The 15226-nt window shown below is 45.6% G+C and overlaps 1 protein-coding gene across 1 annotated transcript; it reads left to right on the top strand.

Annotated features, from left to right (window-relative positions):
• The first annotated feature begins 2082 nt into the window (after positions 1-2082).
• mvb12a (multivesicular body subunit 12A) lies at positions 2083-14565 on the top strand. The gene is made up of 10 exons (XM_030780831.1): positions 2083-2153; positions 3208-3303; positions 5080-5163; positions 5803-5902; positions 6035-6164; positions 8121-8261; positions 8920-9026; positions 13893-13951; positions 14132-14191; positions 14482-14565. Exons 2-10 carry the CDS (start codon positions 3208-3210, stop codon positions 14551-14553), a joined length of 849 nt encoding a protein of 282 aa, XP_030636691.1. The 5' UTR covers positions 2083-2153; the 3' UTR covers positions 14554-14565.
• The last annotated feature ends 661 nt before the right edge of the window (positions 14566-15226 follow it).

Raw genomic sequence — 15226 nt, 5'->3', positions numbered from 1 at the left:
TTATTTTGTGAAATTAACTTATTTGACCTTAGAAAATCTTATATGTCTAGGACTGAATGGTTTACAACTGTCAAAGTAAATCCAATAGTTTCATATATTAGCGTCAGGGTTAAATGCAATAGTTTCATATATTAGGGTCAGGGTTAAATCCAGTAGTTTCATAAATTAGGGTCAAGGTTAAATCCAGTAGTTTCATAAATTAGGGTCAGGGTTAAATCCAGTAGTTTCATAAATTAGGGTCAAGGTTAAATCCAATAGTTTCACAAATTAGGGTCAAGGTTAAATCCAATAGTTTCATAAATTAGGGTCAAGGTTAAATCAAGTAGTTTCATAAATTAGGGTCAGGGTTAAATCCAGTAGTTTCATAAATTAGGGTCAGGGTTAAATCCAGTAGTTTCATAAATTAGGGTCAAGGTTAAATCCAGTAGTTTCATAAATTAGGGTCACGTAAATTAATCTTCTAGATGGAAGATGTGCAAGTAGCAACACTCATCTGAAACGTGAAACACAGCTGAAGATATTTGATTTGGTAAGATTAACTGTTCAAAAACATGCATTCATTTACCTTCTTGTATAGAGTGAGGAGTGGTGACACTGATTAAATGCACTGGACCATAAAATGTGTTGCCAGTGAGTTCAGGAGCATTAACTGAAGCCCCTGTCTGAGCTGAGATGCTGGTGTGACCTGAACCAGTCTGAGCTGAGATGCTGGTGTGACCTGAACCAGTCTGAGCTGAGATGCTGGTGTGACCTGAACCAGTCTGAGCTGAGATGCTGGTGTGACCTGAACCAGTCTGAGCTGAGATGCTGGTGTGGCCTGATGCTGGAGAGGAAGAGGCTGCCATGACTTCCTTACTGACAGGCGAGAGAGACAGTACAAGTGAAGTAGTGAGACAGTTCCATGCTATAAATTGATCTGTATTCTAAGGATCATGTGATGTACTCTTTACTGGTACTTATACATTAAAATCTATTTGCATATTGATATCCTACATGAGTGCAGTTTTACTCATTCTATAATAAGTGTCTTTTTGCTGAGAACAATTGTTGGCTGAAGACTGCACATATGAAAACATGGGTGAGAATTGTAGTCCAGTTAGAATGGGTGAAGATTCAGTATCAGAATATACAACTATATAACAGAACCAGATAGTCCTGCTAAGACTCATTACAGAAGAGTGAAATGTTTTTCAGATCATTTATGTTCTGATTCTGTTTGAAGAAACAACATTGATTTTGATAAGGAGAAAAAGAGGAAGAACATAAATACAGAGTTAAAGCTTTATTACCTGTGAGGTAATCACTCCATGGTCCTGTGAGATCTTCAGTCCCGTGTATACTTTTCCAATTGAAACATTTGCTTGTTTTTTGTTTTTTTTTTTGGTCTTTATTCCTTTGATGAATAACCAGGAGCACAAGACTAAAGTTGGTGAAATGATCCTACGCCTCTCAAAAGCAGTTTGTATAAAGCAGGAAGTTCATTCACAATATCCTCTTCCTCTTGCCCAAACAAAACAGAAATCAGCCCCTGAATGTCATTTTGATTTGATATAATTCGCGGTGTCATAACTACTGTATTATTTTGACAGTCACTGACTTTCGGTGACAGTAGAGGGCTACATTTGGGCCAAAATTGTCCGCGATCTGGGAGTTGAGAGGTTGGGAATTGACAGAGATTATTTTATGTCTGCTGATATTCACAATAACTATTACTGTAGAATTATTTTATAGTATTATTCAAAAACAGGATGTATTATTATCGTTACTATTCCAGAAAAGAGCATTACAAATTAATAATGACAATCAGTGAGCAATCTCCACAAATATATGGAAAATTAAATAAAGAAATAAAGATGGCCTGGGTGTGTCTCTTGTCAAGTACACTCGACTGGACATTCTTCTTTAAGTTCTAAAGATGGTATTAGAGAAAAAAAAGGTGTAAACGAATTTTCAACACAACGAGCTCGGTCAACAATAACACTCGTGACGTACGTGTAGTTACACCGTAGTGCAGACTGGGAATTGTAGTCATGGAATCCTTGCTTCCTTCTAGTTTAACGAGGAAGAGGCGTAAGTTGACGGTCGGTACCGAAAAGTTGGTAGACTTTCTTCATTTGGGATTCAAAGCATATAAAAGCGGCTTAACTAGCCAAGTGAGTATTTCATTTGTAAAAGTCAAGTACTTCCCAAAACCTAAAGTATTTCGAACGAATGACGACATTGCAGATGTTTAGTATTTGAAGATTGGCGGCTAACTTTTATGGCTAGCACAGGTCTACCTTGAAACCAGTTTGGATGTCGCTTGTATAAGCAATCTTTCTTTGTACATTTTATATGTCAAATATCTGCGATTAAAAGTGTCAGGCTATAGTATAGAGTAGAATTAAATGTCTGAGAGACTTGTATTTTAGTCATGTAATTATGCGTTACAGTTATGGTTATTGAATGATTCTTTTGTTTGACAAGTTGTATCGGAAAATATTACGTAGACAGGTAACTTGTTGTGAAGCCCTTAGTCATCTCTCTATTAACACACTAAGGGGCAATCGGAAATATGCTTCGTTGAATTTTTTTTTAGCCAACGTGTACCAGCTTTGGTTGGACTCAAACGTATTGGTTATGTCTGGTAATCTGTTTTACCAGTTCATATTAGTTCACCATTGTTTACAATGTCACGTCAGCGTCATCTATGAGATGTTAAGACGTGAAAACTCACTGAGCTGAAAGTAAGCCTGAAAAGTTAAAACCGACTCGTTTTAGAGTTGGATTTGAAGTGAGGGAATATTAACACCGTCTCGATAATATGATGATGGAGACTATGGCTTGTTCCAGAACAGTGATTTTCTACTCTGGTATTCACACTATGCCCTTTCACACAGCTTAATACTGGAGAGAGGTGTGTGTGTGTGTGTTGATGCACTACCCAATGCACACATTATACTGTCTCCCAGCAGAACACTGGAGCTCTGTGTGTGTGTGTCTGTGTGTGTCTGTGTGCGTATATCTGTGTGTTTGTGTGTGTATGTCTGTGTGTCTGTGTGTGTATGTCTTTGTGTCCACTCCACACATTGTTGTCGTGCCTTGTGAAAAGTCTGATTGTTTAGGATGATTTTTAGTCACATTGTATAATTGGGGATTAAGTCTGATTTTGACCAGTTCATACCTGCTGCCAGTAATTCCCTATGTCTCCGTCTCTGTGTCTCATAGATGTCCCTGTATGAGAACTCTGCTGCCCCCTCCAGGCCAGTGACTGCCATAGCCTGGACCTCCAGTAGCTCTACCTGCCCAGGACAGTTTACTCTGGTAACCATGGAAACGATTTCAAATCATGTTCCCGTAGAATGAGAACAGGGGGGTTGTTTGAGACTGTAGGTGAAATGATATAAAAAGGCAAAAAGGAAAGACTCCAAATTTCAGGCAGTGAACTCTGTTGTAACTGATTGCATGTGTTTGTTTGTATGTGTGTATGTGCTCAGTGAGTAAGTGAAAGCAGATGGACCCTTGACTAGACACCACTAGAGATCCTGCTGTAATAGGTTTCTTTCCCAAATGTTTGGAGGTCTGTTCTAGTCATGAAAGTGGTCTTACCCTAGGTCCATCCTTGTTTTACCTACAGTCTCAAAAACGTCCGTCTTTTCTAACCGTGGATTCTGCTTGTGTCCGGGGTCAAAGGGGTCAGAGGGGTCGTGTGTCATGGATATCTCAGATAGCAGGCCTGATGTTTATGTTGTGAATACATTGTGTTTTCTGCCCTGAATGCAGCTGTAGATCAGCGCCCTGAGGTGATATATGTCAGTCCACATCCATCTCCTCTCGTCCTCTGATGTCATCTGGTCTCTTCCTCTGATGTCATCTCCTCTCTTCCTCTGATGTCATCTGGTCTGTTCCTCTAAAGTCATCTCCTCTCTTCCTCTGATGTCATCTCCTCTCTTCCTCTGATGTCATCTCCTCTCTTCCTCTGATGTCATCTGGTCTCTTCCTCTGATGTTATCTCATCTCTCCCTCTCATGTCATCTGGTCTCTTCTTCTGATGTCATCTCCTCTCCTCCTCTGATGTCATCTCCTCTCTCCCTCTGATGTCATTTCCTCTCTTCCTCTGATGTCATTTCCTCTCTCCCTCTGATGTCATCTCCTATCTTCCTCCCAGTTTTTTGTCAGCCCTGATGAAATACTGTTTGGTTCAACGTGAAATGCTTTGCCTGGAAAATATGAAATGTTAAACAGCTGCATGTCCCTGTGGTATGTTAGTTGAGTTGGTAAGTGTGCAGAAGGTTCATTCCCATCTTTAGTGAAATGTGGTAAAGGAGAGAGAGAGACTCTCTTGTTTTGGTGTGTGCTGTACTACTACACTCTGGCTGAGCACAGGTCAGGTCTTGGCAAAGAGAAGGTTGTCTCTCTTAATCTGTTGTATCCAGTGTATTTTTTTTGATACGTGTGTGTGGCTTTGATTGTGTGGGTGTGGTTTTGATTGTGTGGGTGTGGTTTTGATTATGTGGGTGTGGTTTTGATACGTGTGTGTGGTTTTGATTGTGTGGGTGTGGTTTTGATTGTGTGGGTGTGGTTTTGATTGTGTGGGTGTGGTTTTGATTGTGTGGGTGTGGTTTTGATATGTGGGTGTGGTTTTGATTATGTGGGTGTGGTTTTGATTGTGTGGGTGTGGTTTTGATTGTGTGGGTGTGGCTTTGACTGTGTGGGTGTGGTTTTGATTGTGTGGGTGTGGTTTTGATTGTGTGGGTGTCGTTTTGATCGTGTGGGTGTGGTTTTGACTGTGTGGGTGTGGTTTTGACTGTGTGGGCGTGGTTTTGTCTGATGTGTGGGTGTGGTTTTGATTATGTGGGTGTGGTTTTGATCGTGTGGGTGTGGTTTTGATCGTGTGGGTGTGGTTTTGACTGTGTGGGTGTGGTTTGACTGTGTGGGTGTGGTTTGACTGTGTGGGCGTGGTTTTGTCTGATGTGTGGGTGTGGTTTTGATCATGTGGGTGTGGTTTTGATTGTGTGGGTGTGGTTTTGATCGTGTGGGTGTGGTTTTGACTGTGTGGGTGTGGTTTGTCTGATGTGTGGTCCTGTGTACGTTCCTCAGATCACTCAGACTGAAGACGGGGCTGCAGCGAGCTTCACCAGGGCTTTTGGCCTCAAGTCTGGGTACTACCTGTGTTACAGCCTGGTAAATACTGTCTCTCTCTCTCTCTCTCCCTGTCTCTCTCTCTGTATTTCTCTCTCTCTCTCCCTGTATCTCTCTCTCCCTGTCTCTCCCTCTGTATTTCTCTCTCTCTCTCTCTCTCTCTCCCTGTCTCTCTCTCTCTCTGTCTCTCTCTCTCTCTGTTTCCCTCTCTCTCTCTCTCTCCCTGTCTCTCTCTCTCCCTCTCTGTTTCCCTCTCTCTCTCTTTTTTTCCCTCCCTCTGTCTGTCCATGCCTCCAGCATTCTCTGACACTGTCTCTCTAATGTAACACATTATCATATGTGAATAAGTGTTGACAATATTTAATAATGTGTGAAGCTGAACCAACACACCCCATGTGTATAGACACAGCCCATGTGTATAGACACAGCCCATGTGTATAGACTCAGTCTATCACATGGTTTTGTACGTGTAAGATTAAGTTATGTAAGATTAAGCTAATAGAAAAAAGGCATAGAAGTGCACTGTGGCCAATGTGAACTCTCCCTGTCTCCCTGTCTCTCTCTGTCTCTCTCTCTCTGTCTCTCTCTCTCTCTGCTTCTCTCTCTTCCTCATTCTCCCTCTCTCTGTCTCTCTCTCTCTGCCTGTCTGTCTCTGTGCCTGTCCGGGTCTGTGTGTGTCAGGACTTGTCTGGGGGAATGGTGGTGTCCGATGTGAGGGTGATTTCTGACAAAGAGACGATCCCTCATGGTTACTGTTATATCCCAGAGTTCCTGGAAAACAGTAAGTTTGTGCTTTAGTGCACTGCACATGTTTCATACCGACACCTCCTCAGCAGAGGACCGCACGACAATCACAATTACATCTGTGTGTGTTTGTGGGTGTGTACGTGTGTGTGTGCGTGTGTGTTTACAGGGGCATCTGTGTGGAAGAAGAAGCGTGTGTGTGTGCGTATTGTGCCCTCTGACAGCGTCAACACAGCTGTGCTGGACATCAGACTGACCACCAAGAGCAAGATGATGCTACAGCAGTATACTTGTCTAGGGTTAGTCAGACACACACACACACACACACACTCAAATACACACGCACACGCACACGATGCTACAGCAGTATACTTGTCTAGCGTTAGTCAGACACACACACTCACGCATGCACACACACACACACTCTCTCTCACTCTCTCATTGTGTACCGAGAGACATGTTAGATGGGCTGTGTCTGAAATGGCATACTACATAGTACTCGCATACTGATCTTGACATAAAAATAGTAAGTAGTATGCAGTACATGAAAAATAAAAATTTTGCAGTACATGAAAAATAAAAATTTTACTCCCGGATGATGTACTACTCTGGGGAAAATTTGCAGTACACAACCGGAGCTCACTTCGTAGGGTGCTGCATCCCATGAAGCAGCGCGGTGATTTCCAACGGTCAAAAAATTAAAATAACACGGCGGACAGCAACAGAAGCGGCTTCAACTTCAGCTGCAGCTGCAGTTCTGAATATAAATGTATCAGTTGCATATTTTGGTGTCTTCATACGCTTTCTTATAGGGCTACTTTTGATAGATATTTGTGGTAGTCGTGTGTTGTTTGTTTTTAACAGAACAGATAGCCCAACCGATAGCAAACGTGTAGTACACTCCACGAAAGTACCATACTGTATACTAGCATGTGGAGTACACAGTGTATACTGGGCCAGTATGCAGTACAATAGTATGCCATTTCAGACACAGCCATGGTGTTCGTGTGCGTGAGTGATGACGGTAGGTGTGTGTTCACACAGAGACATGTTGGGCTTTATGGTGTGTGTGTGTCTGTGTGTGTAAGTGAGTGTTGACAATAGGCGCTTTCGCACCGGAGGAACTTTTCATAGTTCTTAGAACTGTTGGAGAAAGTACCCCCTTTTTGGCGTGTTTGCACCGCAGGAACTTAGAACGATTTTAGTTCTAAGAACGCCGTTTTGAGGGGCTTTTTTAGCCCCTACTCCAGGGTAGGTACTTTTGCAAGCACAATAGGTACCTTGTGACGTAGGTGTACAGCCATTGGCCCAGACGCAGGTATACGATGATTGCAACCGCCATTTTTAAAGATCCGTGCAAAATATAAAGTCTTAGAACGTATTTCATTTAGCTTTTGATATTCATGTCTCAAAATGTCTGGAATTGTAGGAGGGGGCACATCGTTTTTATGTTTTATTTTACCGGTATTTTATATCCCCCAAAAATGACCATTTTGCAACGTCTAATGTATATTTGTACATTGAGGAGGTAGCGTACACTCCGCTTCGGTAGGTGCTTGTGTGTCCGCTTGTGTGGCTGTGATCCGCATTTTAACCTAAAATAAGAATGTGTTTATCCAGCTTACGATTTTAGGGCTGCGGCGGGGAAAAAGGGAAAAAAAAACCACGATGCTGCGAGTAAGCGTCAGGCACGAGCGCTATGCTAGCACCCGAAAAGTACTATGCCCATCAAGTCATTCACTGCTACTGCGGTGGTAAATGCATAAATGCATTGGGAAATTATTTTCTCCATTGGACTGGGTCTATCACCATACAGTTTTATTTTCGTTAATGAGAAGGCAGTTATAGGTTATCTAATGTGCAATCGATATTTCTGTCATTCAAATTCAATAAAACTCATTGCGTATACTGTAGTCTAGTTTGTCGATTTCTTTTGCCGCAGTAATGGTTCTTTTTTTCCTTTTGGAGGTATTTAAAAGGTCTTAAAAGTCATTAAATTTGTACTTCAAAATGTGCAGCTATCCTGGTTAGTCATAAACAACAGCTCTTAGCTGCTGTACCGTCGGCCGGCTTACGTCACTTCAGCGTTCCTACTGGCGGTGCGAAAGCAAACAGAAAAAAGGCCCTAGAACGAATGTAGTTCTAGGGGAAGCTCCACAGGGGGTAGTTCCTATCGAATTAGACCCTAGAACTGTTCGGTGCGAAAGCGCCTAATAGGTGTGTGTTCAGTGTGTGTTTACTGTGTGTTCACACAGTGACATGCTGGGGTATGTGATCTGGTGTCGGAAGGGACCTTTCTCTGGCCCTGTGCCTAAGGCCAAGCCACGAAGCCTGAGTCTGGAGCTCAGACAGCTGTCCCTGGACGGAGCTACACCACTGCTGCCTCTCAGACAGAGGTACGAAACCTGACAGTCGCTCCTTCAGGCCTCCTCCTCTGACATCACTGACCCCAATCCTCACACCTCCTCCTCTGACATCACTGACCCCAGTCCTCACACCTCCTCCTCTGACGTCACTGACCCCAATCCTCACACCTCCTCCTCTGACATCACTGACCCCAATCCTCACACCTCCTCCTCCGACATCACTGACCCCAATCCTCACACCTCCTCCTCCGACATCACTGACCCCAGTCCTCACACCTCCTCCTCTGACATCACTGACCCCAATCCTCACACCTCCTCCTCTGACATCACTGACCCCAGTCCTCACACCTCCTCCTCTGACATCACTGACCCCAATCCTCACACCTCCTCCTCTGACATCACTGACCCCAATCCTCACACCTCCTCCTCTGACATCACTGACCCCAATCCTCACACCTCCTCCTCTGACATCACTGACCCCAGTCCTCACACCTCCTCCTCTGACATCACTGACCCCAATCCTCACACCTCCTCCTCTGACATCACTGACCCCAGTCTGTCTGAATTAGTATTTGTGTGTATGTGTATGTGTGTATCTATATATATATAAAAAATTCGTATTTTATGTATGTTCATTCTCTCTATTGGCTCTTTTGATCATTCCCTCCCTCTGACGCTGTCACCATAGCAACCCCCCGCCTGCTCCCCCCAAGATGAGCCGTCGCCGTAACAACCTGGAAACGAAGGAGCCTGCGGAGACTGCGTGTGATGGCAGCACTGTTATTAGTATCTCAGGTATATAAGCACTGTTATTAGTATCTCAGGTATATAAGCACTGTTATTAGTATCTCAGGTATATAAGCACTGTTATTAGTATCTCAGGTATGTAAGCACTGTTATTAGTATCTCAGGTATGTCAGCACTGTTATTAGTGTCTCAGGTATATAAACACTGTTATTAGTATCTCAGGTCTGTAAACACTGTTATTAGTATCTCAGGTATATAAGCACTGTTATTAGTATCTCAGGTATATAAGCACTGTTATTAGTATCTCAGGTATATAAGCACTGTTATTAGTATCTCAGGTATATAAGCACTGTTATTAGTGTCTCAGGTATATAAGCACTGTTATTAGTGTCTCAGGTATATAAGCACTGTTATTAGTGTCTCGGGTATGTAAGCACTGTTTTTAGTATCTCAGGTATATAAGCACTGTTATTAGTGTCTCGGGTATGTAAGCTCTGTTATTAGTATCTCAGGTATATAAGCACTGTTATTGGTGTCTCGGGTATGTCAGCACTGTTATTAGTATCTCAGGTATATAAGCACTGTTATTAGTGTCTCAGGTATATAAGCACTGTTATTAGTATCTCAGGTATATAAGCACTGTTATTAGTGTCTCGGGTATATAAGCACTGTTATTAGTATCTCAGGTATATAAGCACTGTTATTAGTATCTCAGGTATGTAAGGGGAAAGAAGCTGCGATGTGAGAGATTTTCTGTTTCATTAACGAGAAAAAAAAACAACAAAAAAAACAGCTGTAACACTGCTGCCCAGTCACAGCTACACTGCAGCGTATGACATCTGTGCAGTTACATCCAGAGTGTGTCTGAGTTGAGTTGCGTAATTACAGAGTGTGGCGTTCCCTGGCCATCCGAGAAATACAATTCTCCCAACGTCCTGGGTCTGCCCCGGGGTCTCCTCCCAGTTGGTCGTGCCCAGAACACCTCCACAGAGAGGTGCCCAGGAGGCATCCTGACTAGGTGCCCGAACCTCAACTGACTACTTTCAATGCGGAGGAGCAGTGGCTCTACTCCGAGCTCCTCCCGGGTGTCTGAGCTCCTCACCCTATCCCTAAGGGTGCGCCCAGCCACCCTGCGGAGGAAGCTCATTTCCGCCACTTGTATCCGCGATCTCATTCTTTTGGTCACTACCCAGAGCTCGTGACCATAGGTGATGGTTGGAACAAAGATCAACTGGTAAATTGAGAGCCTTGCTTTCTGACTCAGCTCCTTCTTCACCACGACGGTCTGGTACAACGACCACATGATTGCCGCCGCCGCCTCGGTCCGCCTGTCGATCTCCCGCTCCATTTTACCCTCACTTGTGAACAAGACCCCAAGATACTTGAACTCCTCCACTTGAGGCAGTAACTCTGTCCCAACTCGGAGGGGGCAAGCCACCTTTTTCCGGCATAGGACCATGGCCTCGGACTTGGAGGTGCTGATCCTCATCCTGACCCCTTCACACTCGGCTGAAAACCGCCCCAATGCATGCTGGAGGTCACAGTTTGATGAGGCCAACAGATGCAATCCTGATCCCACCGTACTGGACACCCTCTTCACCCCGACTGCGCCTTGAAATCCTGTCCATGAAAATCAAGAACAGTATTGGAGATGAGGTACATCCCTGATGGAGTCCAGCAGTCACTGGGAACGAGTTTGACTTTGCGCCAAGAATACGGACACAGCTCTCGCTGTGGTTATACAGGGACCGAATGGCTCGCAGCAGCAAACCTGGAACCCCATACTCCCGCAGTACCCCCCACAGGACACCCCGGGGAACACATGTAGACTGGATTGGCAAACTCCCATGGTCCCTCCAGTATCTGTGCAAGGGTGAACAGCTGGTCCGCCGTTCCACGGCCAGGACGGAATCCACATTGTTCCTCCTGGATCCGAGGTTCGACAATCGGCCACAGTCTCCTTTCCAGTACCCTGCAGTAGGCTTTCCCAGGGAGGCTGAGCAGTGTGATACCCCGATAATTGGAGCACACTCTCCGGTCCCCCTTTTTAAAAATGGGGTCCACCACCCCATCTGCCACTCCACAGGCACTGTCCCCGACTCCCACGCAACACTGAAGAAGTGTGTCAGCCATGAGAGCCCAACAACATTCAAAGCCTTCAGCATTTCATGACGGATCTCATCCACCCCTGGCGCCTTGCCACTGCGGAGTTTCCTAACTGCCTCAGTGACCTCTGTCAGAGAGATGGATGACGACCCTCCTGAATCCTCTGGCCCTGCCTCTTCTGTGGAGGGCGTGTCGGTCGGGTTTAGGAGCTCCTCAAAGTGTTCGTTCCATCGTCCGACCATATCCTCAGTTGAGGTCAGAACCTCCCCGTTCCTGCTGAGAACAGCCTGGACGAGGCCCTGCCTGCCCCTCCTGAGTCGCCTGACGGTTTGCCAGAACCCCTTTGAGGCCAACCGAAAGTCCTTTTCCATGACCTCCCCAAACTCCTCCCATACCCTAGTTTTTGTTTCCATGACCGCCTTCACTGCAGCTCTTTTGGCATGCAGGTACCTCTCAGCCAATTCCGGAGTCCCCCATGCTACCCAAGCCCGGAAGGCCTCCTCCCTCACCGATGGCGTCCACCACCGGGTCCTTGGGTTGCCTCCACGACAGGCACCGACAACCGTCTGGCCCCAGCTCAAAGCTGCCGCTTCAACAACAGAGGCTTTGAACAGGGTCCATTTGGACTCCATGTCCCCAGCCTCCCTTGGGATCAGGGAGAAGCTCCTCTGGAGGTGTGAGTTGAAGATCTTCCGTACAGGGTCCTCAGCCAGCTGTTCCCAGTTCACCCTCACTATGCGCTTGGGTTTACCAGGTCTGTCCGGCAGCCTCCCTTACCATCTGATCCAACTCACCACCAGGTGGTGATCAGTTGACAGCTCTGCCCCTCTCTTCACCCGAGTGTCCAGCACATACGGCCTCAGGTCTGATGAGACGACTACAAAGTCGATCATCGACCGTTGGCCTAAGGTCCTCTGGTACTAGGTACACTTATGAGCCACCTTGTCCTCGAACATGGTGTTCGTTATGGGCAATCCATGGCTTGCACAGAAGTCCAACAACAAAGCACCACTCGGGTTCAGATCAGGTAGGCCGTTCCTCCCAATCACTCCCCTCCAAGTCTCTCCATCATTGCCAACGTGAGCATTGAAGTCTCCCAGTAGAACTACAGTCCCAAGATGGTGCCTTCACTAGGACACTTTCCAGTGTCTCTAGGAAGGCTGGGTACTCTGAGCTGTCGTTCGGCACGTACGCCGTCACGACAGTCAGAGATTTCCCCCCTGCAACCCGAAGGCGCAGTGAGGCAACCCTTTTGTTCACCGGGACAAACTCCAACACGGCAGGGTACTCCAACACGGCTCCAACACGGCACTCAGTCAGGGGATAACAAGTAGCCCCATACCTGCCCGTTGCCTCTCACCCTGTGCAACTCCGGAGAAGGGTAAAGTCCAGCCCCCATCCCTGAGTTTGGTTCCAGAGCCAAGGCTGTGCATAGAAGTGAGCCCAACTGTATCTATTTGGTATCGCCCCACCTCCCGCACAAGTTCCGGCTCCTTCCCCCCCAGAGAGGTGACATTCCACGTACCAAAAGCCAGTTTCTGTACCGTAAGTCCAGTCCGTTGGGGCCTCCGCTCCAACCAGCCACCCGTGTAGCATTGCACTCAGCCCCTATTTCTCCCCTCGCAGGTGGTAGGCCCACGAGAGGGTGGCCCCACATTGCTCATTCGGGCGCTTACCTAGGCCTGGCTCCAGGAGGTGGCCCTGGTCTCCCTATTCCGGGCGAGGTGCCTGTTTCTTTGTGGATGATGTTCATAAGGGCTTTAAGAATCGCTTTTGGTCTGGCCCTTCACCTGGGACCTCTCTGCCTTCAGTGACCCTTCCAAGAGCTACATGCTCCAGGCAGCACAGCTCCCAGGATCACAGGGGCCCACAAACCCCTGATAAGGTTGCGATTCCAGGAGGGGGTGTCTTGAGTTGAGTTGTGTAATTACAGAGTGTGTCTGAGTTGAGTCGTGAAATTACAGAGTGTGTTGAGTTGAGTTGTGTAATTACAGAGTGTCTGAGTTGAGTTGTGTAATTACAGAGTGTGTCTGAGTTGAGTTGTGTAATTACAGAGTGTGTTTGAGTTGAGTTGTGGAGGACAAAGCAGAATCACCAACAGTACGTCAGACAGCTTGGGCGGTCCCTGAATGGAAAATTAACACAACACACACATTTCTGAACAGTTTGCGTGGCTGCTTTAAAACTTCCAGTGGCCTGTTTTTAAAATTTCCTATTCGCCAAGACATCAAACAGCTTTTGGAAAACTGATGGCAGCTTGGGCATGATCACTCATGAAATTATAACTAGACAGTTACAAGTGGTTACAGACAATTACAGACAGTCATTGACTGTTACGGATGGTTACAGACAGCCATGGACGGTTACAGACAGTTACAGACAGTCATGGAACGTTACAGATGGTTACAGACAGTCATGGACAGTTACAGACAGTTACAGACAGCCATGGACAGTTACAAATGGTTACAGACAGCCATGGACAGTTACAGAAGGTTACAGACAGCCATGGATGGTTACAGAAGGTTACACACAGTAATAAATCACTTTGATGCATTTTCCCACCTGACACTAGAGTTTCATGTCCCATAATGAATCTCTTCTTCCCTGTGCGTGATTAATGAGCTACGCTGAGAAGACACACACAGGCACATGTTTACCTTAGCTGTGGTACCATAATACAGACACATGAATCCACCTTTTAAATACTCTACTGTATTTGTATGTGCCCCAAACACATTAATATACTTCTTTTTAAAGATGTCTCTGTTTAGTTCATTGACCTTTTGCTCTGTCCTCCCTGTTTTACAGCGATGGATGGAGTGCCCTTTGCACTCCACCCAAAATTCGAGGCACAGTCCAATAAACAGGTAGGCTGCTCATCCAACCCTTTTCTCTCGTCCCCCCCCCCCCCCCGCCCCCCCTTCTCTCTCTCCTTCCCGCTCTCTCTCTGTCTGCCTCTATCTGGACTATAGACCAACTGCAATGATAGAACAGAGCATTTCTGAAGTGAACCCCCCCCTCTCTCTCTCTCTCTCTCTCTCTCTCAGGCACCCCTCACCAGCCTGAGTGACATTCGCATTAAGTCGGTGCAGGACATTGAGAATGAGGTAGAGTTTTCGTGCTTATGTTGGTGAATGTAGTTAAATTGGCATTATTCCACAGTCATGTGTGTGTGTTTTTTTCTTAAACCTAACATGTTTTTACACTTCACTTCCACAATGAGGATTTCATCTTGCAGCATTTTGTTGAACTTTGTACTAATATTTTGCAGAATTTTGTAATACATTCTTTTGCATAGGTGTGTTTGTTCTGCTCAATGTTTTGATAACACTGCACGATTTTGAATTTTCTCGTTTCTCTCTTTCTCTCTCTGTCTCTCTCTCTCTCTCCCCTGCAGTATAACTACACCTTTGCAGTGGAGGAACTCGCAGCGAGGCGAACTCAAATCCCAACCCCTGTGTCCTCCTGAGGCCCCCCCCCCCCCCCCCCCCCCATTCCAGTGAATGAACCCCACCCCCCAAACCCCCAACACACACACACACACACACACACACACTTCCACGCCTCATTCATCTGAATGAAGGCCCTGAGCTGACAGGCAGCCTGTTGAAACCCACCTGTGTAGTCAAATCGGTGGTTCTTTTGTTATGTTTATGGCTTCGGAAACCACGGTAACGGACGACTCAAAGACACATGTCACTGTGTGGACCGAGAGATCCATTTGAGAATCACATTCAGTTTCAAGACCAAAAAAAATCATGGATCCTTTTATTGTTGTTTTTGTTTTTGTTGTTGTTGTTGTTGCTGTTTGCTTTTGTTAAGGTGGTCATGTGAAGAAGTTTTAATGTTGTTTTTTAATGGTGCACAGTAATAAGTGGTGTAACTTGCTGTCATTCCTTTATTTCTGACATTCCTGGGGAAACGGTTACATTTTCATTGGTTTATTTGGCTTTGTATGTATGTACGTGTGTGTGTGTGTGTGTGTGTGTGTGCGTGTCTGTGTGCGTGTGTGTGTGTGTGTGTGTGTGTTTCTGTGCATATGTGTGTTGGTTCTCTATTTATCACTGTATTCTTTTTTTGTTATATTGAGGCCAAATGTTGAGATCATCATTTGTTTTAAACAATGTCTCTTGTGTCATATA

This window comes from Chanos chanos, chromosome 7 (genome assembly GCF_902362185.1).
Source record: "Chanos chanos chromosome 7, fChaCha1.1, whole genome shotgun sequence".
NCBI classification, from domain to species: Eukaryota; Metazoa; Chordata; class Actinopteri; order Gonorynchiformes; family Chanidae; genus Chanos; species Chanos chanos.
This window is presented reverse-complemented; position numbering and strand designations above follow the sequence as displayed.